Source organism: Drosophila albomicans, chromosome 2L (genome assembly GCF_009650485.2).
Source record: "Drosophila albomicans strain 15112-1751.03 chromosome 2L, ASM965048v2, whole genome shotgun sequence".
NCBI classification, from domain to species: Eukaryota; Metazoa; Arthropoda; class Insecta; order Diptera; family Drosophilidae; genus Drosophila; species Drosophila albomicans.
Window position 1 is genome coordinate 16,728,888 of NC_047628.2, and position 25,976 is coordinate 16,754,863.

Here is a 25,976-nt window from a genome sequence, read left to right on the forward strand (position 1 = left end):
AAGAAAACACCATTTCGTTTTAAATATTGATTCTATTTAAGAATATGCAATTAGTTTTTTAATCTTTGGGTCCCAAGTATTACAATTCAGAAATTCATTTTATGAGTCAGTTGACACATTTTGCACTCTCTTTCGTCGGTTTTAGCCCCGCGCAGTTTTGGGCTTTCAGTGCTGAAAAGTGCTGTAATGTGCCTTAGCGAATGCAGAAACCTTTAAAAAGCTTCTAATCAAGAAGCTTTGTGCTTGCTCTGAAAATGGTTGTGGCCGAAGCTTGTGGCCTGCAAACTTTGCTAGTTATCATATATTTTTATCGCAACCCATTTGACGTTAATGTTATCAGCATTTAAAAAGAAAAAAGTTGGCTAGCAAACAAATAATGTCCAGATAAGAGAAATGAAGGGGGAACTTGTTGAGAATGAAATGGATTTGGAGTGTATGTGGCCAATGGCCAATTGAGCAACAACCAGTTAAACAGCGACACTCGAGGCAGACGGTCAGCAACTCGACAAAAGAATACTTTTATAATTTATCGCGTTCTTCCGATATTTCACAATGCAGTTTAATAAAGTGGGCATTTTTATGGCCGCGATAATCGCAATCAATCTACAGGGATCCCTTGCCAACAGTATTAGTGCGTATTACTGCAGCCAAAAACATATTACTCCAATAATAAATATATAATAATTATAATAATAAATAATTGTAGATTGCACTACAACGGGCTCTGAAGCTCTCACCACCTGTGCAGACGATATAACTTCGTGTTTTATTCAAAAAGGTAAGTCGATCGTTTTATGACTTTTGCGATATGACTCATAGCTACTTTCGATATACTTATATATGAAAATGTTATTTGTATTAAGTCAAAGTAATTTATATCAATCGATACTTAAGCAGAATTTTGTTTTATTTGTGAACAATGTTATTCAATTAGAGATAATAATTAATTCGCCTATTTTATGAACGGTATTAAGTTTTCTACGCCGTTAATAGGAAAACATTATAAAAAAAATTGAATACTAGAGCTGAACAATGGACGATAGGTATTAATCTAATCGGAAAATAAATTTCGCACACTTGTAGTGATTATAACAAATTATCTGTTTGAATTGAAAAAATTTGTGTAAAGTAAATGCGAAGATTCAATTCAAGTTAACATTTGTATAACTTACAAGAATTTGCGAAATAGCGAAAGCAAAATACTTCTTAAGAGTACTTCATTATTAATAAATCACTAAATGTAATAAAATATGACTCTGAAAAATAGTAAATTTGAAATAATAATATACATACATATGCATACGTAATATACATTAATAAGGTTGTTCTCATCGCTGTTCAGCACACTTAATACTAACCTCTATTAATTTTTTTATGGACAGGACAAGATGGCACCGTGACACGTGGATGCCTGCCAAAAGATACAACCTGTACGGCGCCCGATTGTCTGACCTGTGAGGGAAACAATTGCAACTCGAATGTGAATCTGATGTGCAGACAATGCAATGGCACCGATACAGCATGTTCCACCAGCAATGTCACAACATCCGCTGTTATATGCGCGGCAAATCAATTGTGTACCGCTGCCGTTAATACGGATGAGACTGTGTCGCGTGGTTGCGGCGAACAATGTGCTGCCGATAATGCCACCTGCTTCAGTTGCACTACGGACAACTGCAATCTGGCCATTTTTCCGACGGACCGACGACAGTGCTATCAGTGTACGGGTGAGGCATGCAACACGGTGACCGACGCTATGTTGGAGCCTTGTTCGCTGTACAAGACAGAGGGACAAAAGTGCTACACAATTGGCACGAATGCCAACACAATGATTCGTGGATGCACCTCTGATGCGGATGCCAAGTGTACGACGACCACCGAGGATACTAGCTGTTTGTTGTGTGACAATGAGAATGGTTGCAACAATCGCACATACGAAAGTGTGTTAAACAAATGCATCAAGTGCAGCAATGATGACACTTGCTTAAATGCTCAAAACGCGGCGGACGCTCAAAATTGTGCTAGCTCCAATTACACACTGACCGCAGCCAGTTGCTACACACAACTCTTTGACAACGGTACTGTGGCACGTGGCTGTGTCAATGAATTGACTGAGACATGCGACACTGAGAACGATTGCAAAGAGTGCAGTACTGATGCATGCAACACGGAAGAAGGCACCTTCACATGCTACGTGTGTCGCAGTGACAACGATCCTGGATGTCGTACGATGACCAATATCCCTCCGTCACCCTGCATAAACACATCCCTGACCAGTACAGACTCAAAGCAATGCCTCAGTGGCGAGTGGGGTAAGTAAAAGATCAATTCTTAATCATATACTTAATCAATTTCAATAAACTTCACTACGTCTAAATGATTCAGATATTCAAAAAATCAATATAACAACAAATATTAATGATAAAAAGACCAATAAAAAAGAGAATTATGGCATATTGTATCAGACAAAATTATAGAATTTTAAGACAACAACAGAATTTACTTTATTTGATTTGATCATTTTATTAACTGTATCTGCATTATAGATGGCATCGTTATCCGTGGTTGCCTTATTGATGCGGGCGAGGTAATGAAGTTCCAATGTGTCTACGACGACGATCGCTGTATAGCCTGCAAGGGAGCCAATTGTAACAATAACACGGAGAAATACAACAGCGCCGCTACCTTGCAACATTTGGGTCTGGGAATGCTGACAATCTTCTTCTTAGTGCGAAACGTCGTTTTGTAATCAATTTGACTGCAGTCTATCTTACTGTGTATAAGCATACATATTTCAAATGTATATGTGAACAGGTGTTTGCCATATGTAATGTTATCTATCAATATCAAACAACAGTACAATAATAAATATATTAAATAGAAAATATCAAGGTGTTGCCTTTTCTATCAGCTGCTAATGAATCATCAGCCCAACGACAAAAGTCCACATCGATGTTTGCAGAGTCACATTATTGAGACCATTGAAATTTATTGAATAAGCAAATAAATAAGCAAATCGTATCCAAGTCAAATTATCCAAAAGCAAGACTTAGTGAAGCTGAAACGCAGATTAGCCAGAGGACAAAACTACCTCGTAGTAATTGTGATTTATCTCGCTCTGAGTCTTCTGATATTTCAGGAGCCTTTTCAATATTGCATAAATTATTAAAACAAATCTCGCAAAGTTCGTTTTCTTTTCGGCAATATTTCTCCATTGATTGAGACATAACGGAGAGACAACCTCTTGTGATAATTCTGGTGTGCCCTTTAGAATAAAAATGAATTAGATACTAATCGATAAAAAATAAAATAGTACCTACGATCAAGTGTTGTATAGCAGCCACTGTCCTTTTTTGTAACCTTGCACATAACATTGAATTCATTGTATTGAGATTTTAGTTCTGTCAGTGCACAAGATCCACGATGATCACTTGAGCACTTGTAACAAAGAATGCCAATTGATTCAGACATCGGCTGCGGTAAAGGGCGAGAAAGAATCGGCTTGATAGCGTTTTAAGGCATCACTTTAGATTCATCTGCTTCGGATTTATCGGATTCATTGAGTTTTTTGGACGTATGCGAATTAAGTTTATCTAATGTAGATTGAAATAGTTTCCACTTATCTAAGGTAGCTTCTTGCATTGGAAGCTTCGCCAATATTTCTTTATCTAATCTATTAATAGTACGTTTCATCAGTGTAGCTTTATTTAATATAGGTTTCTCCAATATTTCTTTATCCACAGTAGCGTTTTGCACAGCAAATTTATCCAGAGTTGTTTTTCCAAATGTTTTAGGCAAAGTTTTGCTATCCAATGTATCTTTCTTCTCTATCCTATTAGGTTTAGTGAAAGTAGCTTTATCCAGTGTAGCCGTTTCCAAATCACATTCATCGTGACCAAATTCAGATTTAACAATGTCCATTTCATACCATTTATCTTTATTCGACCCATGTTTAAACGATGCTGAGTGGTTCGTAAATAATAAAGCGATTATTGTTATCAAAATTCGCCAATATTTCCAACGCACTTTGAATGCGCCTCTATCAATAATATTCCTGGATAAAGTGTGTCCCTAAACTAGGTCGTATCTAGTTGAGGCTTCACCAACAACTAATTTGAATAGACATACATTTTCGCTGATTGTCACGCAATTATCCTGCTCATAATGAAATCCAAACAAGTGCCAATTGATGGGTAAAGAGTAAAGTACACTATATAAACGGTTTATGGATGAGACAACATTTTAACAAACAACAATGCCTGCTTGTCACGCGAGAAAATAAGTTTTTATAACGTTAAGCATTTCAATTGCAATATTTTAATAAGTTAAAATTTAAACCGTACAAACTAAATTGCTTAATTGAAGAGTTAGTTAGAATGAGATATTATTTTTAATTTACTGAAAGTGTGTTTGATAAAAATATATTATATTATATTTAGGTGATTGCTATTACGTGTAAAATTAAGCAACTGCCAGAACCAGAGCAGAAATTCCCCAAAGTATAAAGCTTCTTAGTAGCTTGGATGCTGAATCAAAAGAATCTTCTGGTAGTTCGGGAACCTTTTTCCTGTTGCATGAATTATTATAGCAAATTTCGCAAAGTTCTTTTTCATTGTAACAATAATTTTCCATTGATTTAGATATAACTGAGAGGCAACCGCGAGTGATTATTCTGGTTTTTCCTTGGAATTAAAAATAAATTACATGGTAAATAATAGGTACAATAGTATAATAATTAATTATAATTAATGGCTTACGATCAAGTGCAGTGTAGCATCCGCTGTCTTTCCTTGTTACTTTGCACAAAATATAGAATTCAGATTTAAGTGCTGTCTGTGCACAAGCTCCAAGGTCATCACTTGAGCAACTATAACAATTAATACCGATTGGTGTATACCTCGGTTGGGGCATTGGGTTGACATCAATAGGCTTTCCCGATAAATGGATAAAAGTTTCTGATTCCTCGATTTTATTTGGACTTTCGGATGTACTTAATATTGGCTTATCCGAAGTAAGTTTAGCAAATGAAACTTCAGTAGATGCTTGCGACACAGAATTATCTAATATCTGTTTATCCAATGTTCCTTTTTTATTCACAGACCGAGTAGCTTTATGAGACGTACCAGAAAATTGATTCAATATAGTTTTAATTAACTTAGACGTATCTGTATCTGTAGTACTTTTATTTATTGAAAAGTTACCAAATATTGTTTTATCCAAAAAAAGTTTATTCCATGAAGTTATGTTCAAAGATGCATCATTAATTGTAAGATTTTTCAAAATTGTTTTACCAATTGTCACATTCTCCAAGAAATTTTTTTTTATAGCAGTGTCACGCAGTATCGGTTCAAGCAAAGTTTGTTTATCCAAAGTTGCTAATTTTGTTGGTTGGATTACACTTAATAATAATGAAGATTTGAGAATTGTTTCATCGTGAGCGTTATACGGAGTAATTGTTTCTAATAATTTATTATCCGACGGAGGTTTAAGAAACGTAGCTTTATCCAAAAAACGATTATGCAACGCATTTGTAAACGATGATGAATGATTCGTGAACAGTAAAACGTGTATTATTATTAAAATTCGCAAATACTTCCCACGCATTTTGAATGTTCAATAAGGAATGAGTAGAATAAATAAAGTCCAAGAACTTGCACGTCTCCTATTGAAGCTTCACTAATAACTGAATTAGACCGCAAAATATTTATGCATTTTTCGTTGTCATTCAATTATCCTGCTCGTCATTAAATGAATATAATTGACGGGTAAATTATAAAATACATTTAATAAACGGTTTATGGATTCTCTAACACGTTCAGTAGGCATTTACAATATCTGCTTGTCACGCGAAAGCATTGTTTTATGATGGCAATCAAAGGCTGGTTTTCATTAAGACTTTAAGAATTTCCTATTAAAACCATAAAGTACACAAGTTTGAAAAGTATTTACAAATATCTGTAGCAAAATGTTTTCGTAAATTAAATCGATGGTGATAAATGCAAATACGAAATCAGTTTATAAACAAGTTGAGACTTTGTTTTTGTTACATCCTGTTACGTATGTAAAAGGGTCGACAGCCCTAGTCAAGACAACAACCAACAAAAATTAAAATCCACAGCTTTCGCTGTGCGAACAACTGTTGCGTCTCACCTAGTAGAAAAATTACCTCACAAGTTGGTTTGACAAATATGTAGGAACAAGCTGAAAACTCTAAGATAACCATTACCTACTAGAAAATAATTAAATGACATGAAAAAGCTAAAGATTGAATGTACTCACTTTGAAAAAGTTATTATCGTTCTGCTAACGCGACACTTACCTTTGACATGCTCGCTGTAACGAAAATTCAAATTATAATTGTTAATTATAAATTATAATTCAGCGGTACGATTATGTACTTTCAAAAAATTATTATGAAGGAATTAACTTACTTGCATATAAAAACTGTTCAGCTCCATCATCTTCATGGCCTCGCAATAGTTATACTGCTTACTCAGGATACACACTATCGTGGTCTCACTCACTCACTTGATCTTAACAGCACATTTAGCACTTGCACTACCACTTTTACTTATTTTTGCTCCAACACATACGATGGAGCACACAGTAAAAAAAAAAAAATAACTTGCTGCTTACTTTCGAATCACATCATATTTTGAGATAATACAAATACACCTTTAAACGAGCACACAAAATTACACTTAAAACACAACACAACACAAATACAACACATTTATCTCCTGATTTGATGTCTCACTGACTCACTTGATCTTAGCAGTACATTTTGTACTTGCATTAACACTACTACTTATTATTACACACAGAAAAAAATGAAAAAAAAAATTTACTGGCTTCTTGCTTTCAAATCACCTAATTTAAATGCGCACACAAAATTACACTTATGACACAGCACAACACAACTGCAGCACATTTACCCAAGCAAAATTTTGTAACTGCTTTCAATTCACGGAGAACACACAAAAAAAAGAAAAAAAATTCACTGGCTTCTCGCTTTAAACCGCCAAATTATTTCGCTCAGGCAAATACTATTTTAAATGCGCACTTTCTCGCTCCTTATTCCAGCTTCCTTTTTTGGATTTGCACACACACTTTCGCGACTCAACTGCAACGGACTTTTCTTCAGATTTCACGACACTGCAGACCATGCTAATTTTCACAAATGCTTTAGAATAACGCAGCACAAAAAAAAAATCACTTTCTTTTCATTTTTGCACAAACTCAAAAACATTTTTCAATGCTCTTTCACTAGTTGCACCCGTTGTAAAATATTAACTCGCACGCGGGCGTAACTGCAATAACCAAATCTGAAAAGAAAGAAATAGAATAATTAATATAAAAATAGTGAACAATAATAAATAAAATTAATAAAATGCCACCACTTAAACAGTAAAGGATATGCAAACTTTCCTTGCAGTCCTCGGAATGGCAACTGACTCGCAATGTCATTCACTTCCACACACACACATTTTGGCGCCAGTCCGTGCACACTTTGATATCGTTGCCACCGGATCGAAATATTTTTGCGCAATTTGTTGTAGATTCAATACATGTGGCATCCCTGAGTTCATCTCACAACAAAAACACAAATCTATTGAGCACTTAATTTGTCGTCCTCTTACGTTATACCGTTCTCCTGATTTTAACCAGGCAAATTTTCAGCAATGAATGAAACTAATTATGGCTTAATTGCGTTGCTTGTTGCATCTTAGGTAATTAGTACTTGAATCGTCAAAATTTATCTTAACAAAATATACTTATAAGTACAATAAAGTTGTATGCAAAAATGTTACACATAAGTTTATCCAAAAATTATCCATTATCCACTTTCTTCAATATTACTTTAACCAAAAAGAATGAAATTACGCTTAAGAAATAGTTTAGTCCATTTCTTGCCTTGTTAAGAATATGTGTGTTTTTATTTTTTATTTAGTTTAATATTTAAGCAGCATAATGTTAATTGTTTAATAAAAAATTTTATAATTTAAGCATCGGAAAAAATAAGCAATATTTTTTATATCTGCTAAATAACATGAATAAGATTATTTATATTTTGGAGAAAGCGAGTATAATAAAAAGTTAAAATTGAAGTTTACATAATTATAACGTTTATACTTCAGCAAATGTCAAAGATATAGCACAGATACCCCAAAGAACAATATTTTGTATTAGATGGGATGCAGATACAGATGCAACTAAATACGCTGGAATTACAAGGTTCTCATTTTTGTTGCACGAATTGTCAAAACAAATGTTGCAAAGTTCCGTTTCCCTAGAGCAATATTCACGTAGTATGGTTGTTATTTCAGAATAGCAGCCTCTAGTCAGTGTTTTTGTGTAATCTACAGATACAAAAATGTTAATGGAATTGAAATGATAGAATCAATAACAAGCTTACGATATATGGCTGTATAGCAACCTGTAAATTTGGTATTAAATTCACAAGACTTATAGTATTCCAAACCAAGTTTTTCCTGTGCACAAGCTCCATTAAGCTCACTCGAACAACTGTAGCAAACCATTCTAGGTAATGAAGTATTCCGAAGAAGCTGTAAATTAGTCTTTAAGGACTGAGGCTTCATAGGTTTTTTAGATTCATCCAAATCGGGCTTAGCGAGAGTAGAATTTAAAGAGTTATCTGACTTTTCGAAGGCAACGGAAGTATTGATTACTTGACTTCGTTTAGGCATATTCAAAGCCATATTTAACAATGATTCAGGCCTATCCTTTGTAGTATATTCGAATATAGATTTATTCAAAGAAGATATATTAGGTGTCGGTTTATTGAAATTATATTTATCCAATGTAAGTTTGTCCAATGTTGTTTTATCCAAAGTAAGTTTATCCAAGGAGGTTTTATCCAGAGCATATTTATTCAAGGCATTTATAAACGATGCCGAATCATCCGTCAATAATAAGGTGATTAATAAAGCTATCAAAACTTGAAAATGCATTGCTAAAATGCTCTTTGAAGTATCGCTGAAGTATGCTCTTTGAATATAAATAATATATACATTTGGTCGTATCCTGTTGAGTCTAAAGTGACAACTGACTGAACCCAACAAATAGTTATGCAAATTATTCCAAATCACATGCAGTTATCCAGCTAATTAACTAATAAAAACAAGTGACAAATTATAGCTTTAAAACATTATTTAATAGATGATAAAAGGTGTATTATAATTCGACTAGTTTGTCACGCGACAAAAAACAAATACAAATAAAAATATTTTAAACTACAGTATTGTATAGAGATTGTAGATAAAGGATTTCAGAACAGAATTAATTTTAGGACATAGAGAATCCACTCAGCGGAGTTGTTTAGCATTCGAACTGCACTTGCTGTGGCAGGCGGTGCCACATCCTTGTTGCATAGCTTATCATAGCAGAGCACACAGTGCTTTGGCTCCTTGCGGCAATATTTGTTTCCCTCCTCCGACAGCTCCGAAATGCAACCACGCATTATGAGCTGGGTATCAGCTGGCAAAGGATTCATTGTGAGTTTCGATTTTTTATTAGAATACAAGTTTTACACTTACATTTAATGAGTGTGTAGCATCCTTCTTTGGTGATTGCCTGACATGGAGACGAATCACTGGGCTTTTGATCACACCTGCCTCTCGGGTAGCTGGAGCAGCTATAACAAGTCATCGTGTTCAAACTGGGACTTGGCTGCTTTGTTGTTGGCTCTACTGAACTGTGACTTTGGCTTGCAGCTGCATCATTCTGGTAATCCGCTTCTGCTTCAGGAGCAGTTTCAGATTTAGCTTCCGGTTCAGCTGCTGGTTCAGGAAGTGGTTCAGTTGCAGGTTCAGTTTCGGGTTCAGCTGCTGGCTCAGGAAGTAGTTCAGCTGCAGGTTGGGTTTCGGGTTCAGCTGCAGGTTTTGTTTCGGATTGAATTGCCGGTTCAGAAAGCGGTTCAGGTTCAGCCGCTGGTTCAGCTTCAACTGAAGGTTCAGGCTGTGCTTCAGGTTCAGGTTCAGCTTCAGCTGCTGGTTCAAGCTCTTCTGCTGGCTTAACCTCGGTTGTTGGTTCAGCTTCAGCATCTTCATTAATTAATTCAGGTGAGGGTTCGGCTTCAGGAGCTTTTGCAGCAACAGCTTCAGGTTCAACCGCAGGTTCAGCTGCTGATTCCGAAACTGTCGCAGCTTCCGCTGTAGAAACCGGTTCAGTTGCAGGCTCAACTATCTCTACCACAGCAGGTTCCTCATGCGGTGGCAATTCTGTTTCCACCGCTGGCAGCTGCGTTGTGACCTCATCCTGTTCCTGTGCCCCGCTGCCCTCCAACAGCAGAGCAAACAGCGCGAACCAAATGCACAATTGTTTTCCGTTCATGGCCAATTCGGGTTGAGTTGTATTGAACGTTTAAATTGCTGGGCTGAAATGCGAAGCTCAATGCGATGCTTTCGCTTGGGTAATTAGAAAGTTTGAAAACTTATCTGCAGAGTGCTATTCAAATAGTGCGTTATTGACGATTGATTGTCGAGTGGCGGCCGTTGCCTTTGCTGCTTCGGTGGTAACTGAACAAGGGCAAAACAACAAATTGTTGACCATATGCCGCTGATTGTCACGCAATTATCCGGCTCCGAAATGAAATCGATATTCCACACAACCTCATATATGTCCTGAACTCCTGCTGACCGCAATGCCAACGTCCTGAATAATAGATCATGTGAACTCTCTCGTTCTCTCCGTCAGTCGCATTGCAATAGAATTAACATAGCGTCCAAGGACATGACAATAATGGTTCACGGTTCTTTGGTTAATCGGACAGTTGGCAAAAATACCAAATGCCAAATGTAGAGTGTAGTATTATCTATTTAACTGACTACTTGAATACCCTACGATTAAGCTGCTATCATTACCCATGCATCGACTTAGGCTTATCAATGTGATAATGGCAATTGTGCCTTTGTTCAAATGATAAGTCATAAATAAATTGCTTGCATATTGTTTAGTTGTTTCTAAGTTGTAGTTGCTTGTTGCAAAATGTTGTTCACCTCGATCCTGCTGCAATCAAGTGAGTGCTACAAATGCGTTTCCAATATTCTCATTATACAAATGTTTCGCTATAAATAGGCCTTGGTTTGTTCCTCCTACTCCTGCCACCCAGTTGGGCAATTGTTTGCTATCATTGCGATTCCATCGCATTGCCCGAATGTGCCCAAACCCTGGGTGAAGTGGGCCTGCTGCCGTACAAGGAATGCTCTACGGAACTGACGTGTGCCATGTCCATTGGTGAGTTCAGCTAACGAATTCCCCTACGATTTCTCAACTACATTTCCCACTTTCTTTGTAGTCGATTCCATTACGTATCGTGGCTGTGGAGCTGAAACGCCCACCACCCAAGCCACCTACTCCAAGCGCTGCTCCTCGAATCTCTGCAATGCTGGCGTCTATCCGCCAGGACGCCTCAAATGTCATCATTGCGCAGGGGAGACTTGTGTGTCAGCACCCGCTGGCAAGCCACATCCTTGTCTTCAGCACTACGAAGTAGATCAATGCTATACGGAGGTGTTGAATGCCACTTGGGCGTATCGTGGCTGCAGCTCCGATCAGAATCACACGGCAGCTGCCACAGCACAACTCTGCGATATCAATGGCTGCAATGAGGAGGAAGGCGCTTGGACTTTGTCCTGCGTCAGCTGTGACTCCCAGCAAACGCTTGGCTGCAAAATGGATCTGTTTCAGCTGAGCAACAGTGCAACGTGCAACATCAGTCAGTTCGAACAATGTGAGATGCAAATGTTGCTGAGTGATGAGGAGCCACAATACTGCTTCAGCTATCGCCACTTGAGTCGTGTGATGCGTGGTTGTTCAGCTGAGTTGCCAGCAGAACTGGAAGCAGTTAAAGATGATCTAGTGCAATGCGCTACGGCGGACAATTGCAATGCGGGCTGCATGCCACAGCAGCGTTGCCTCAACTGCAACTCCTTCGATCAGCAGCAATGTCGCACCAACGCCACCTCAATGAGCAGCACCTACTGTGGCTCAGCGGAGGCTTCCTCCTGCTATGCCTGCGAGTATGATGATTGGAGCGTGCAACGCGGTTGCGGTGCACCGCCCACAACTGCTGCAACACTCAATTGCTACGAATGTGATGGCAGCACTCAGCAAACTTGCAACGCCGTCGACTTTACGCGCTGCTATCGATGCAACAGCGACGAGGCAGGCGCAGGTTGCGCCAACTGGCAGCGTCCTGGTGGCATCTACATCGAGGAATGCTCGCTGCCTGCTGCCCCTTGTCTTGCGCTTAATCATTTCAATGGCACCACAGAGCGTGGCTGTCAACGTAAGGATTTCCACTGCAATGCAACGACTGTGGCCAAGTGTCGCAGTTGCGATGGCAGCTTCTGCAACACGGGCGCCTTTCCCGAGCAGCGTTTGTGGTGTCATCAATGCGAGAATTGCGAGCAAGTTGCACTGGGTCAGGACTCCGTGCCTTGTCCTCTATTGGCCAATGAGCCGAGTGATCAAAGTGGTGCCTGTTTGGAGTTCTACGATGAGCACAGCAAGCAAGTGATGCGTGGCTGTCGCTCCAACTCGAAGCTGTACTACGAGTGCTTGCTGCGCAGTGGCAATGAGCCGAGTTGTCGTCTGTGCCACACATCAGGTTGCAACGATACGCCGGGGCAACAGTTGCGTGGGGACAGCTTGGAGACCGAAGAAAACTCACTGATGATCAGATCAACGGCTGCGAAGAGATTTACAATGTTCACAGCATCGCTTAGTTGGGTTTGCATTACTTATCAGCTAATTGTATTTAACCAGGGACTGTAAAATTAAATGTATTTTAATTTTTCATGTTTTCCTCAATGATTATGATTAATTTTAAACAATTTCATAAACATTTTCAAAACTTCCAAAAACATTGATTTTACTGCAATAGATGTTGTTCTAAGTTTATTCCTAGTATATTTGTTATTAAAAAAAGACTATTGACGCTAACCGGCTATATAAAAGAATCGAATCTATATGGAGCAACTACAACAGCGCTAATCATCATAGTCATGCGGTTTGTAGCTGGGACTGAGGGCGCGTCCACGATGATTGAAAGTGTAGAACGATGGGAAGTTGCCGAGGGTGTCCCAGGTCTTTGCCTGCATGTCGACAGTGGCCCGGATCTCCTTAAAATCGCCCACAATCTGGATAATATTGTAGACGACAATCATCAGGCTGATCACCGTTTGCAGTATAATCTAATTGGAGACTTGCAAATTAGTATCAGGTTAAAAAGGGAAATATATTTACTTACATCCAATGGTAGACTGCTCCACTCCTGTTCAGTGAGCCTCAAATAAGTGCGATCTACATTAAATTAGTTAAATTTAATTGTAATTCATCATTAGCGGTAAAAAGTTGACTTTGCACTTACGATGAGCAGCTGAAAAGGCAGCATGTGCAAGACTTGCGAAGCCGCCGATTAATAGCAATTTATTAAAGAACTTGCTGCCCATTTTCAGTTATAAAAGCCACGTAATTTAATTCAAAATAATAGAAGTGCAATGTGCAGTGAGAAACAGGCAACTTTTTTTATTAAATCTAATTTAATTTGACAGTCACCCCGGAATTGAAACAGCTGTTTGTCGTTGGCGTTGCCGTATTTGTGCAAAGAATTGCTGTACTCGAATTCACAATAGTATTTCGTTAGGTTTCTCCGTTGCCTCTCTCTATTTCGTATATTTTTTAGTTATAATTGTTGTTTATAATAAAATTTTGATCACGAAAGGAAAATTGAAGAAACTGGTTTTGTAAGCGTATAGGTTTTAGGAAAACCAAGCAATTTAAAATGGCTGTTCAAAACGACGCTCCTCTTTAACGTATTTTTTTAAATATACCAAATGAAATTCTGCTTATGGTCATACCACGAGACTACTTTTAATAATCAATAAACGTTTTTTCTTAATAGAAATAATGTCTGAAGTGGTATAATAGAATAATTTGTTTAATATTTGTAGTGTTTGTATTATGTGACTGTACATAAATTTTTGTCATTTAAAATCGATATTTTCAAATTTTAAAATCATCGATATCGGTTTCATCGATGTTCCTTTAATGTCTCGTCGTTCGTACACTGTTCATTCGTGTTTCTGACTTCGGGTGCTGTGGATGCTTTGCGCGCTTTATTGAAAACATACGCAACATAAAAAGCATATTCGTAATAACAAAAAAACCTGCACATAAGTTAACCCGGTCTTTTCCCGCGCATCTTAAACGCCAACTATTTAAAACGCGGCTACAACTCCAGAACATAAATTTGCACTTTCTGTGTTTGTGTGTGGGCGTGCACTTGTTCAGTGTCCACTTGTGTGTGTGAGTGCGTGTGTTTGTGTGTATCCTTGCGTCCTCGCTGCCCCCGACGCCGCCGTCGTTCTCGTCATTTCTGCACTGTGCCAGCCAAGGGTGTGGTGTGTGTGAAAAATTCCAGCACAGCGCGACAGCGAAAAAAACGAGTAATAAATAAATTGGAATTGAAACTGAAATTGAAACTGAAACATGTCGGTCTCCTCGAACGCCTCCTCTGCTGCCTCGTGCAACGGCAGCGCTGATGATAGCATAACAACAACAGCAACAACGGCGACAACAAACACAGATAACTCGGAGTTGGCGCACATCTTGAATCGCCGCCAGAGTATCATGGACTCACAGGAGGCGGGCATCGAGGTGCCGCGCAGCTTTAAGGTCGTCAATGTCTACACTGAGTTCCACGAGTTCTCGCGCAAGCAGATCAAGGACTACCAAAAGACCTTCAATACGTAAGTAAACATCTTGAATTCCTTTTAAAAATAATTCTTATTTAAAAAACTTTAAAACAGAAATAAAAGTAATTAGATTTAATTCACTTTTAGTACCATAGTTATATTTTTGTTCGTACAAAAAAAGCCAAATACATAGATGATGATAATTTTCAAATTTTTTAATTAAATCTAGAAAAAGTATTAGGTTACATTAGGATCATGTAGCTAGGCGACAGCCCTAACTTTGTTTAGAATAGGAATTTATTTATTTTATTTTATTTAAAAAAATCTATCGTTTACGCTATTTAGTTCTATTACTTATGCTCTAAAATAATAAGTGAGTCATTATGGAAAAATATAATAATCTCGAAATTATATAAGAAGTTATAATCTAACTTATAATACTTATGGTCTCAAGTAGTTAGGGTATCCCAAAGTCGATTAAAACTCATGTATATTCACTTAGCAAAAGGTAAAGGAAACTAATGCGCTTAATTGCCAAGTAAATTGCATGTCCCACCATCACCACCAGCCACCTTCACTTTGGTTCGCTCTCAGTTGCAATGGGGCATGACTCAGTCTCAGTTTCAGTTGCACAGCTTCGACCGCAAGCTCCATGTTGCAGTTGTTTCGTTTAGGATTTCAGTTCCGCACCTCAAAACCGCGCCGCACTGCGCCATGAGTCAAAGTTGACACTGCTCACAGCTCAAGTATTAACAACATACGTACTTAAGGTGCTTGTGCGCTTACTTTTACGAGCTACTGTGGTTTATGGTTACCCTAACACCTCGCTCAAGTGATTAGAATTTCCTTGTTCCCACAGAAGAGTAGAAGGGCATGCCAAGTTAGAGATATAGTAAAGTAGAAAAGGTGTTAGAAGGTTAACACTATATGTTATATATTTAAATGTGTCGCGATTAAAGAGGGAACATATTTGAGAACATTTGTTGCACAATTGTAGAGGTTTCAAAATATTTGAGAACACTTATAAGAACTAGGGCTTTATATAAATTTATTAAAAGAAATACAGTAGAGGAGATAAGAAATTTCGTAAAAAATAATCATATTGCAAACTTAATTTTAAAGCAAAAATGAATAATTTTGCTACTTAAAAGTTGTGAAGAAACCAAATAAATCATAGATATTACATCAAGAATAGAAAGACATTGAAAAGTTGATTATCTTTTGGTTTACAAGTATTTCGTAGTCGATTACACTCGCTTGTGGTTTTCTTACTTGTTTGTTTTTATTTAGATGTGGGGGTCGTTGAGTAGCTCAGCTTACATATCGCTAAATGATCGCATTCCCACTCCAATGAGCCGCATAAAGTTGCGTAATCCCAGCTGCTAAATCGCAGTTAGATTGTTTTCCTCTACACATGTAAAACTTATGATGATATCTACGAGACAAATTCCATTTTAATTTTTTTTTTGCACGTTGTCTTGATAACTTATCTCTCGTTCGCTCAGCTCATCCAATTTGACTTTGCATGCTGATTATGCGCATTAATTTTGTGTGTTGTTTTCTGTGCTGGAAGTCTTGAAGTCTGTCGTCAATAATAAATACATGTGTTCTCAGAAATGTAGCTGATTCAACAACAGCAAACGTTTCTCTGATTCACCTGTCGAATCAATTAACAGTTGGATTCTATGCACACTTTTTATTAACACCTTCCGCTAATTGTAGCACAATTCTGTTTACCTGATTCCTGAACCCATAAATACAGAATATAATCCTGAATTACTCCTGTTTGTGTGATTCATCATGCTTAAGCATTTGGGTCAATTGGCACATTGTCAAAACGAAAGAAATGTTTGTTAAACGAGACATGAAAAAACACAAACGAACGTGCTTTGGAATCGTAAACATATAACCCAAAACATGCTCTCCTCCAACTCCACGATGTCTGTCTGTGTGTATGACTAAAGACAACAACAAACAGCAAGAAGCTGAGAAAGACAGAGCAAGAAAGAAGGAAAGAGTATAAAAAGTGCTAAATGAAATCGTTGACTTTTTGTTTTTAATTAAAGTTTATTTTAGAAGTTACTTTCAAGCGCAGTTATCCGTACTTAAATCATATAAATTTACAATACTCATTGAATTTGGAACCAGTTTCAGTTTCTTTGCCGCAAATGTCAATCGAAGTCTCTTGTTTGATAACAACAAAAACAAATCAGAAAACCGGCTGTGTGTTGTTTGCTACTTGGCATTTCAAAAGTCACAGCAAAAAGCCGAGAATCTCCCTTTCGAAAACAGTTATTGTGCTAATATTGTAAATTTTGCAAACAATTATTAGCATTCCCAGCTGAGTCACGAGTTGTTCCCTGTCAACGCTGTAAATTAAAAAAAAAAAATGAAAAATTGCCACTGAATCAGCAAATGCGCAATGCGGTTTAATTTAAACAAAAACACATTGCGAATATCAACAGTTCAACAAAGGCGTTAGGCACTCAGTCTTTTATTTCCTAGCAACGATAAAACTGAAGATGTATACATACATATATTTTTATATGTACGCATATGTTTAGCGATTGCAAATGGGGAAAATCGGAAAGAAGACGGCGATAAAGTAGAGCATAAACAAAAACACAACAAAAACCGCGGGTCCATTTGGGTCGGATAATCGGACACGCAATACCATATATATATATAGTATATGATGATGTGCGTTGTATTATTTATTTTCTTATAGTTACTATGTACGTCTAGGCGTTGTAATAATTTCGTTGATACGCCTGGACTTGAGTTTCCGGTAATGTTTTCGTTTTGGATGCGTCACATTTTCCGGGTTCACAAGACGATAGCAATAAATTGCAGACGTCTGCTTGTAGCTTAATGATATTGATTTTAATATATACGTATGTACATTTGCATTAAAATGGCGACGCCCCAACATGCAAACACACACATACACACACATACATATATAGGAGGTGGTGGATGTACTTGTGTATATAGTACTTCTGTCTACTGCAGATAAGGCTGAAAATCCTTATTGAAACTATGGGGCAACTACCACCAGTCAACTACAAACAATCCATCGCTTCTATCCAACGTTGGGTGTCGCCCATTCTCCATTGTCCATTTTGCATGTGGGTAACATTTGGACTCATTGCATTTTCATTTTCAACTCGAATCTGTTCACAGAGAACTTACAAAACAATCAGCATTTGCATGTGAACTGAACTCGGTGAATGCAGACAGCTCTCTGATTAGAGATGGTAACGTGAGGCGCTTTAAACGATAGTAAAGGAATCCTATTTGAATGCGAATGAGTTTCCTTAGTTAGAAAATTGTAATTAAGTACAGAAGAGTTATAGAAAAAAATTATATTTTCAAGTGATTTCGATATTTATGCCATATCTATAAGAATATCTGCCTAGATAAGTGCATTAATGCTTTCTTCTTTTATATTTGTGGTTATTTTGGCGAAAAGAATAAAAAGTGTTTCATTTTTTAATTATATTTTCTATATGGCATTTTGTTTATTTTAGTTATTTCTTAATATAAAACTCAATAATTATATTTTCTATATGGTATTTTGTTTATTTTAGTTATTTTTAAACGTAATCTGTTTTTATATTGAGTATAACATTCTCTATCTAATTTGTTATCAATAAGTGTGATTTATAACAACATTTTTATTTTCCTCATACAATTTTATTTTAACAGATAAAGTTCAATTAAATTGACACTTTAACTTGTTAACATTACAATTAGTTTTCAATGTGAACTTTTATGAATTCATGAAGTTTACACAGATGTTAGTTACTGCTGAGGTTCATTTCAATTCGACACTTCAACTGATTGAAATTAACACTTTAGTTGCCTAATTAAATTAGCACTTTAATTTGCATACGAGTGCAAGTGCACAACATAAATATTGTTCGTTGCTCAAATCACTATCAGCGATGTCAATGTCACTTAATTCTGCTTACAAATTGGGTTCATGGCAAATGCCTGACAAACGCACACACACACAAACAGACACACAGACACGCATACATACTTATGCAAAATCAGTTACACGCACACGCACATTTAAATTTGAGGGGTTGTTGTTATTGTCATGTTGTGTGTGGGCTTTTTCAGCACTACAACTTAGCAACATGGAAACTGGCAACTTGTGTGGCAAAGAGCTTTTAATTAAGCCGCAGTCACCACCCATTATCACTGAGGCATGACCCTCCCCAATCCCTGCAAAAAAGGGTTGCACTTTTTAGGATAACTGCAGCTGCAAATGTTGCAGCAGCTTGTATATTACATGAGGCGACAGGTTCATTGACATTTGCTTCGCAGCTTGTTATTCATTTGATGTTTAAACTGCAATTCGTGTGTGTGTGTGTTTGTGTGTGTGTTGTTTACCTTTTGTTGTCGACGACCAACTGCAATGCAGTCAAATGTAAATATTGCGAAAGACATGCTTTTTTTCGACAATCGATAGCACTGCATTATTATCTATTGTGAGTGGCGGCCATGGCCACTTCCTGCTTGCTGCAGCTGATGTTGTTGGAAGCTGCGACTGCTTGTCGCCAATATTATTCACCACACTCGACGCTGACCTTTGCCAAATGTGCAGTCAGTGGGCAGGCGACCAGCTGTCTGGCAACGTTGCCAGACCACAACGAGTTATTCACTCCCCCTCTTCATTCTCCACTCTCCACTCCATACTCTCCACTCTGCTGTGACAGCTCGCGCGTACATTGTGATTACATTAACAATGTTGTGTTGATTGACAGTGAAAAAAGTAAACGCATGTAAATGCATGCGAATGTGTGTGTGCGTGTGTGTGTGTGTAAGCGTGCTGTGACTAGTGGCAAAGTCGTGGGCACTCAATTGAGGAAATATCAAATTAAATAATACAAGTAAACCACATAGAATCATCATCATCATCATCGTGGTTGTCATCATGCAACAATCAGCACCAGCTCCATTCTGCATTCAACTTGTTGCAATTAGTCATACGAATCATAACTTTAGAGCATGAGTTGTACACAATTGCTTATCAATGCTCTACACCACTTCTCTTGAATTGACATTGTTCATTGTTCTCCAGTTAGTTGGAATCATTGACTCATAGAGTTAAATATGTTGCACTTACTGACTTTGCGGCTCCCTTTTCTGTGGGCATTACTCCTGACCCTTACTCGTGATTTTACTGCTCCCTTTTCTGCTGACTTTGCTGCTGTTTTCACACTGCTCCCTTTTCTGCTGCCTTTTCCTTCCCGCCTTATAGCGTCTTCTGTAGATGCCTTTTCAGATCACTTTGCAGATGATTTCTTTTCTGCTCCCAGTTGCCCTTTCCTACTCTCATTGCAGCTGACATGTCTGCTTCAATTTCTGTTCTATTTTGTGCTGCTTATATTGCTCCCTTTTCAGCTGTATTTTCCTACTCACTTTACTGCTGACTTTTCCACTGCCTTTGTCCAGTCCCTTTTCAGCAGCCTTTTTCTTCTTCTTTTTCAACTGAATTTTTCCACTCATTGACTTTTCTGTTTTATTTTCTATTACTGTTCCATTTTCTTATGGCACTTTGTGTTTCCTTTTTTACTCCCTATTCAGTTGCTTTTTCCGACTGCCATTAAAACTACTGACTTTTCTGCTTCCATTACTGTTATATTTTCTGCTGCTTATACTGCTCCCTTTTTAGATGTATTCTTAGTCATTCTACTGCTGACTTTTCTACTTCTATTACTGTTCTATTTTCAGATAGTTTTGTACTGTTTACTTTTCTACTCCCTTTGGAGATGCTTCCTTTCTTGCTCCCTATTCTGTGGCCTTTTCCTACTGCTGAGCTTTACTGCTTCCATGTCATTTCTATATTCTGGTGGTTTTATACTGATTACTTTTCTTTTGCCTTTTCAAGCTCCTTTTGCAGACGCTATAATAGTACTATTTTCTGCTTCCTTTGCAGCGACCTTTTCCTCCTCTTATTACTACTGACTTTTCTGCTTCCATTCATGCTCAATTTTCTGCTGTTTATTCTGCTCCGTTTACTGCTACTTTTCCCGTATTTATTTCCTTCTGCAACTATAAATAAATCCACCACGACCCACGCAACGCAACGCTCTTGTTTCAAACGCAGCGTTTGCTCCAGTTTCGTAATGTCAAAATATGAGGCGTTTTATTTTTTGACCAACCTAACAAATTTATAGGCCTTTTTTTGTTGGACTAAGCGGGGGTCGATGGTGGCAAGTTTATATTGCGTTTTTACTGATTCTTTGTGCTCACGCACAGCGCATCAACAAAATTTTGTGTGTACATGTGTCTTCAATATAAATGGCACAAAAGTATTTTAAGTACTTGGAAGACAGGTGCATATGTGTATGGTATGGCAAGTCGAGTCGAGGCAATCAGTCTGTCATTCAGTCAATTCGTCAGTTGCTGTTCGTAAACAAGAAATTGTGTATGCAAGACGTCAACTGTGTAAACTTTGCGTTTGCTGCATTGTTGTTGGCATTACAATAGATAAAAGACCTCCCGAATGCGCAATAACGTGAAGAAATCCACGAAAATTGAACTGCACTAAGCGAATGCATAAATACATCATACACACATACTGTTGGTAGGCAGTGTAACCGTTACAAACACACAAAAAAGGTTCAAGAACATGACGCGTTGTGTGTTGGCATTAACCCGCTTGGGCCACAGAGCAAGTCGAGAGAAACATAAATTCACAATGGGCAACAACAATTGCCGTCGCATTAAGTTTGCTAATAGAGAAAAGCAACAACAACAGCAACAACAACACCTCCAATAATTGCAACTTGGCATGTACAACATAAATGTGTTTGTGTGTGTGTGTGTGTGTGTGTGTGTGTGTGTGTGTGTAACAAAGCCACAAGCAAAAATACACTTAAAGCACATGCATTTACGATGCAAATGTGGCATGCAACAAAAACAATGGCCAGCTGACCCCGTTATTTGTTGAACTGTAGACAACAACAAAAGCTGCAGCAAAAATATCTGAGAAAAACAAACTTTGAAACACGTAGTTTATATATTTATAAAGAAAAGTAAAAACGGAGATCCCTTTATTGATCGCACTATGAAATCATCGAAAATAGGCTGCGTGGGAGACGGCAATCAAAATGTGGCAAGAACACCTACAGGGGGCAGAATACAAACGTAGCTGATAATATTTGAAATCAAATAAACAGCAATTAAACGAATTGAACAGCTGCTGTTTGCAAAAGTCATTTTGAGTCTATTGAGATTACATGAAAAATAAACAACGTAATCATAATGAGAGCGAGTGTTAATTGAAATTGAATGAAAAGATAGAAAGACAGAAAGAAAAGCAAAAGTAGTCTTGACAATTGTCAAATTGACGCAACAACCAACACAACACAAGAAGTGAGAGATAGATACTCTCAATTGAAGTTAATTAAATGCGAACAGACGACAAATGAGCGTCGACAATTTTAATTGTCATCTTTGGCGAGTCGGTTAAATACGCTGCGTGGTTGCGCAGCGTCGATGACACCTTCCATGTGTTGCATGCAACTACAATTGCCGCTACTTGTGTCACTGTTAATTACTTTCACTCTCGTCGCGTCGTGTTTACACAAGCATCACACGCAATTTGTTGTCGTTCCCCTCGATACAATTAACGAAACGAAAGCATGAAAAAACTCTTAAAACTTTTCATTATGTGTTAGCTTCTAACGTTCATTTGTGAAATCGAGATCTACAACGCAATTGAAATCGCATTTTGAAATTGAAAGTTATGCCATTGAATTAAAATGTGTGTAATCGATTGCGTTATTATTTATGATCAAATTTGTCGACAACGACAACGACGTTGCAACTTGTTGCAAGTTTCCTTGCTGCTTCCTTGCCCGGTTGCCAATCTCAAGACTTTAATGGCAACTTGACTTTTGTATTTTTAGTCTCCCAACTAGTTTGACTCGTTTTTTCTTTAGACGGCATCCTTCGTCAGTGACTCAGACAACAGACAGCAGGCAACAGCGGCAAGGTCGAGGTTTCCGCCACATTGTTGCATCTGCCACACGCGATTTGGCCATCTTCACTCTATTGCGTTTTCTCTATGCCACATGCTGCGTTTTTTTTGTATTTTTATTTTAATGTGTTACGTAATTAGTTAGTAAATGAAATTTTATTTGCATTTTTATCACACACAATTTCCTGCCTACGCCGCGTTCGGGAAGTGGCAAGCAAGCATTTGAACTCTTGACTCAACATTTTGGCCATTCAACCTACACCACGATAACAACAAAAAAAAACCGAATTTTGTGGCAAAGAAATTAAGCAGAAGTCGACGCCAATTGAGGAAATTGATGATAGACAAGCAGCATATGAAATGAAGGCGAATAAATTAATAGAATTGTTTACCAAAAAGTACAAAAGCATTAATAGATCATAAGTGGAATAATGGCAGGTACTTTTCAAAAATGGAAAAAAGCTGTTAAACATTTAAACGATAAAGTGAATATGTATATTTTTAAAAATAATTTGTGTCGATAAACTGTTTATTACAAACTAATAGGGAATAAATTTGGTCGTTTAAAAGAACCCCAAAAATATCTTGGAGGTATTTTTCTACACGAAAGGTTATTAAGCACTAAAAAGTTAAAGTAGTTACATATTTGGCTTTGTAGACTTAGTTCTTAAAGGTTCTTAAACAAGTAGTTACATATACTCTTAATAATTTAAAAATGCCACTGAATAACTAATTATGCAAACGATATTCATTATTGTTTAAGTTAAATTTGACATAAATTAATAGAAAGTTAAAAAAAGACCAATGAAATTTGAAAAAAAAAAATGGTAAAAATTTCTTTCAAATGGTCATTACCAAATACATTTTTCAAGCAACAATTGAGATTCAAGATTAAATTTTGAAAAATTGATAAAAATTCCTTTTAAATGAAAGAAGAAGAACCAAATCTTTCATACTACATAATTGAAATAAAATAACAATCTTTATCTTTTTATTTTTGAAAAACAGTTAGAAATATATATTCATTATTAGTGACAAGCTGCTAAGTAATAGCTTTTCATTATCAGCAAAAACTTGTAGAAAATCTTTACAAAAAGCGCAACTAAAATTAAATGATGACAGTTATTTTCATAATGAGTAAAAAACAGTTACTCAAATAATTAGTGACAAAATTATAGCTGTACTTTAGCATTTGTAATTTCCATAGTCACATTTTGCCTTCTCCATTTCACAAATTGCAATTTTCACCGCGCCGCTTTTTTGTGTGTGCTTTGGCGTTGCCTTGTCATGTCATGAACCCACGAGGGAGGGAAAATTCAGTCGAAATTGTAAATTTAGCCTGAAATTGGGTTACCTTGGCTAGGCGCATTATCGATTAGCAGACGAGGCGGAGGAGCAATGACCACATTTTGCCTTCATATGCTAATCAGAGCTCTTCTTTGTGTTTTTATTGCAGTTATGACACGGCTCGCGATGGATTCTTGGATCTGAATGAGCTGAAGTACATGATGGAAAAACTGGGCGCACCTCAGACGCATTTGGGTCTGAAGAAGATGATCGCCGAGGTCGATGAGGATCACGATGGCAAGATCTCGTTCCGTGAGTTCTTGCTCATCTATCGCAAGGCTCAAGCCGGTGAACTCGATGATGATTCAGGACTGAATCAGTTGGCTCGCCTCACCGAGATCGATGTGGAGCAGGTGGGCGTGAGTGGTGCCAAGAACTTCTTCGAGGCGAAAATCGAGCAGCAGTTGCGCACAAATAAATTCCACGACGAGATCCGACAGGAGCAGGAGGAGCGACGTCGGGAGGAAGAGGAGCGTGCCCAGCGACGTCAACAGTTCCAGCAGCGGGCCGCGATTTTCCAGTAAAGCCCACTTTTTTAGTGGCCACCATTTATATACGATGTATTTTGTAGGCGTAGGTTAAACAAATGCACACACACACATCCAACCATATTTGAAACGGGATCGAAAGCGGAGCCGGACTTTGATATACTTATCATCATCACGCATAGAAACTAAACTAATCATCCACAAGAAGGAACTATTATATATCTTCATAATATGCATACAAAAATACATTACATTACATTACATTACATAGATAACGAGCATACCAAAAGCATAAATTTACGTTAAAGTTTACGGTTTTTAATAATACTAAATATCGCATATATTATCTAAATAGTTTTTAGTAATTTTAGGGTTTCTTTCTTTGGTATTGCGTTTGCTTTCTGTTGACTTTCCTTTTCGCACTTTTAAATTGAGTTGATTTTATGATTTCATTTGCTTTTTTTTTTAAGTTGGTGCCATTTTATTTTTGGATTTGATATTTTTTTTCAAACTGCATTTTTGTTAATCAATGAAAATCAAATGTTTTATGTTCGTAAGCAACAAATGAATAATTATAAAACTCTCAGCTTTGTTGTACATATATATTTATGTTAAAGTTCAAATTTTCAAATTGTGTACGTTTGGTGGGAATAACTATTATATAATATTTAATTTAAGCAATTAACGCCGTTAAAGCAATATTATATTACGATACGAAACTAGACGGCAATTACTATATATTTACATACACACCACATAATTAACTATTAATAAATGTATATAGTGCAAAATGAAACAAAGACTTATCAATTCGGGATTTTCCGTTTCAAAGGATTTCATTTTTGATTCCTGAAAGTTGGTTGCGATAAACATAAGCGATATAAATTGTCGAAATACTTTTGTATGGGGAAGAAGCAAACTTGGCTAACAGTCTGGTATAATTTAGTCCTCTTTGGTACATTTTGAATATAGTACTATATAAATATACCGTATATTGCCTTTGACATGTTTTTGTGGTATATTAATTTGGTATATTTTAAGACTGTCTTGCTTTCAATAAAAATGAGTTGCAGGCAAGATTATTTTATATTGATCATAGATTTTTGAAAAATCAGGTAAATATGTATAGATAAAGGAAAGATATAAAATATATAGAATAAGTCCTAAGAATGCTTCGTTTTAATATATATTTACAAAACGAAAATAGGTTTTCACATTTCCTTCCCAAGGAAAGCAAATTAGAGTGATCAAAATATAATCTTAAAAGTGTTTTGTTATCTGAATGGATAATAAAATAGTTTTATAATACTGCGCTCTCAACGAATAAGTTCAAAGATATATTTAAGATTTTTATCATATTCATCTTTGAAATATGAAAAAAACAAGTAAGAAAGCTACAGTCGAGTGTTCTCGACTGTGAGA

The 25,976-nt window shown here is 37.0% G+C and overlaps 5 protein-coding genes across 5 annotated transcripts; 3 read left to right on the top strand and 2 right to left on the bottom strand.

The window, feature by feature from the left end:
- The first annotated feature begins 459 nt into the window (after nucleotides 1-459).
- On the top strand, nucleotides 460-2,885 carry LOC117565213 (major surface-labeled trophozoite antigen 417). Its single transcript, XM_034244223.1, has 4 exons — nucleotides 460-631; nucleotides 707-778; nucleotides 1,383-2,312; nucleotides 2,547-2,885. Exons 1-4 carry the CDS (start codon nucleotides 553-555, stop codon nucleotides 2,747-2,749), a joined length of 1,284 nt encoding a protein of 427 aa, XP_034100114.1. The 5' UTR covers nucleotides 460-552; the 3' UTR covers nucleotides 2,750-2,885.
- A 6,404-nt stretch (nucleotides 2,886-9,289) lies between these two features.
- Nucleotides 9,290-10,497, bottom strand: LOC117564220 (protein TsetseEP). Its single transcript, XM_034242907.2, has 2 exons — nucleotides 9,558-10,497; nucleotides 9,290-9,498 (listed from the first exon to the last, which is right to left on the bottom strand). The coding sequence occupies exons 1-2, from the start codon at nucleotides 10,351-10,353 to the stop codon at nucleotides 9,290-9,292; spliced, it is 1,005 nt and encodes a 334-aa protein (XP_034098798.2). The 5' UTR covers nucleotides 10,354-10,497.
- A 455-nt stretch (nucleotides 10,498-10,952) lies between these two features.
- LOC117564934 (uncharacterized) lies at nucleotides 10,953-12,804 on the top strand. The gene is made up of 3 exons (XM_034243888.2): nucleotides 10,953-11,038; nucleotides 11,098-11,256; nucleotides 11,318-12,804. Exons 1-3 carry the CDS (start codon nucleotides 11,008-11,010, stop codon nucleotides 12,796-12,798), a joined length of 1,671 nt encoding a protein of 556 aa, XP_034099779.1. The 5' UTR covers nucleotides 10,953-11,007; the 3' UTR covers nucleotides 12,799-12,804.
- Nucleotides 12,805-12,942: 138 nt separating this feature from the next.
- LOC117564221 (ER membrane protein complex subunit 5) lies at nucleotides 12,943-13,664 on the bottom strand. Its single transcript, XM_034242908.2, has 3 exons — nucleotides 13,394-13,664; nucleotides 13,274-13,326; nucleotides 12,943-13,217 (listed from the first exon to the last, which is right to left on the bottom strand). The coding sequence occupies exons 1-3, from the start codon at nucleotides 13,473-13,475 to the stop codon at nucleotides 13,014-13,016; spliced, it is 339 nt and encodes a 112-aa protein (XP_034098799.1). The 5' UTR covers nucleotides 13,476-13,664; the 3' UTR covers nucleotides 12,943-13,013.
- A 408-nt stretch (nucleotides 13,665-14,072) lies between these two features.
- On the top strand, nucleotides 14,073-25,354 carry LOC117564219 (EF-hand domain-containing protein D2 homolog). The gene is made up of 2 exons (XM_034242906.2): nucleotides 14,073-14,774; nucleotides 24,176-25,354. Exons 1-2 carry the CDS (start codon nucleotides 14,515-14,517, stop codon nucleotides 24,588-24,590), a joined length of 675 nt encoding a protein of 224 aa, XP_034098797.1. The 5' UTR covers nucleotides 14,073-14,514; the 3' UTR covers nucleotides 24,591-25,354.
- Nucleotides 25,355-25,976: the final 622 nt, after the last annotated feature.

Coding starts and splice junctions, on each gene's coding strand:
- LOC117565213 (XM_034244223.1), top strand. CDS start 553: ATGCAGTTTAATAAAGTGGGCATTTTTATGGCCGCGATAATCGCAATC. Junction 632..706: donor ATCCCTTGCCAACAGTATTA/GTGCGTATTACT, acceptor AAATAATTGTAG/ATTGCACTACAACGGGCTCT. Junction 2,313..2,546: donor ATGCCTCAGTGGCGAGTGGG/GTAAGTAAAAGA, acceptor TCTGCATTATAG/ATGGCATCGTTATCCGTGGT.
- LOC117564220 (XM_034242907.2), bottom strand. CDS start 10,353: ATGAACGGAAAACAATTGTGCATTTGGTTCGCGCTGTTTGCTCTGCTG. Junction 9,499..9,557: donor ATGCTACACACTCATTAAAT/GTAAGTGTAAAA, acceptor ATCCTTTGCCAG/CTGATACCCAGCTCATAATG.
- LOC117564934 (XM_034243888.2), top strand. CDS start 11,008: ATGTTGTTCACCTCGATCCTGCTGCAATCAA. Junction 11,039..11,097: donor CTCGATCCTGCTGCAATCAA/GTGAGTGCTACA, acceptor CGCTATAAATAG/GCCTTGGTTTGTTCCTCCTA. Junction 11,257..11,317: donor GACGTGTGCCATGTCCATTG/GTGAGTTCAGCT, acceptor CTTTCTTTGTAG/TCGATTCCATTACGTATCGT.
- LOC117564221 (XM_034242908.2), bottom strand. CDS start 13,475: ATGGGCAGCAAGTTCTTTAATAAATTGCTATTAATCGGCGGCTTCGCA. Junction 13,327..13,393: donor TGCCTTTTCAGCTGCTCATC/GTAAGTGCAAAG, acceptor AATTTAATGTAG/ATCGCACTTATTTGAGGCTC. Junction 13,218..13,273: donor GGAGCAGTCTACCATTGGAT/GTAAGTAAATAT, acceptor GTCTCCAATTAG/ATTATACTGCAAACGGTGAT.
- LOC117564219 (XM_034242906.2), top strand. CDS start 14,515: ATGTCGGTCTCCTCGAACGCCTCCTCTGCTGCCTCGTGCAACGGCAGC. Junction 14,775..24,175: donor TACCAAAAGACCTTCAATAC/GTAAGTAAACAT, acceptor TTTTTATTGCAG/TTATGACACGGCTCGCGATG.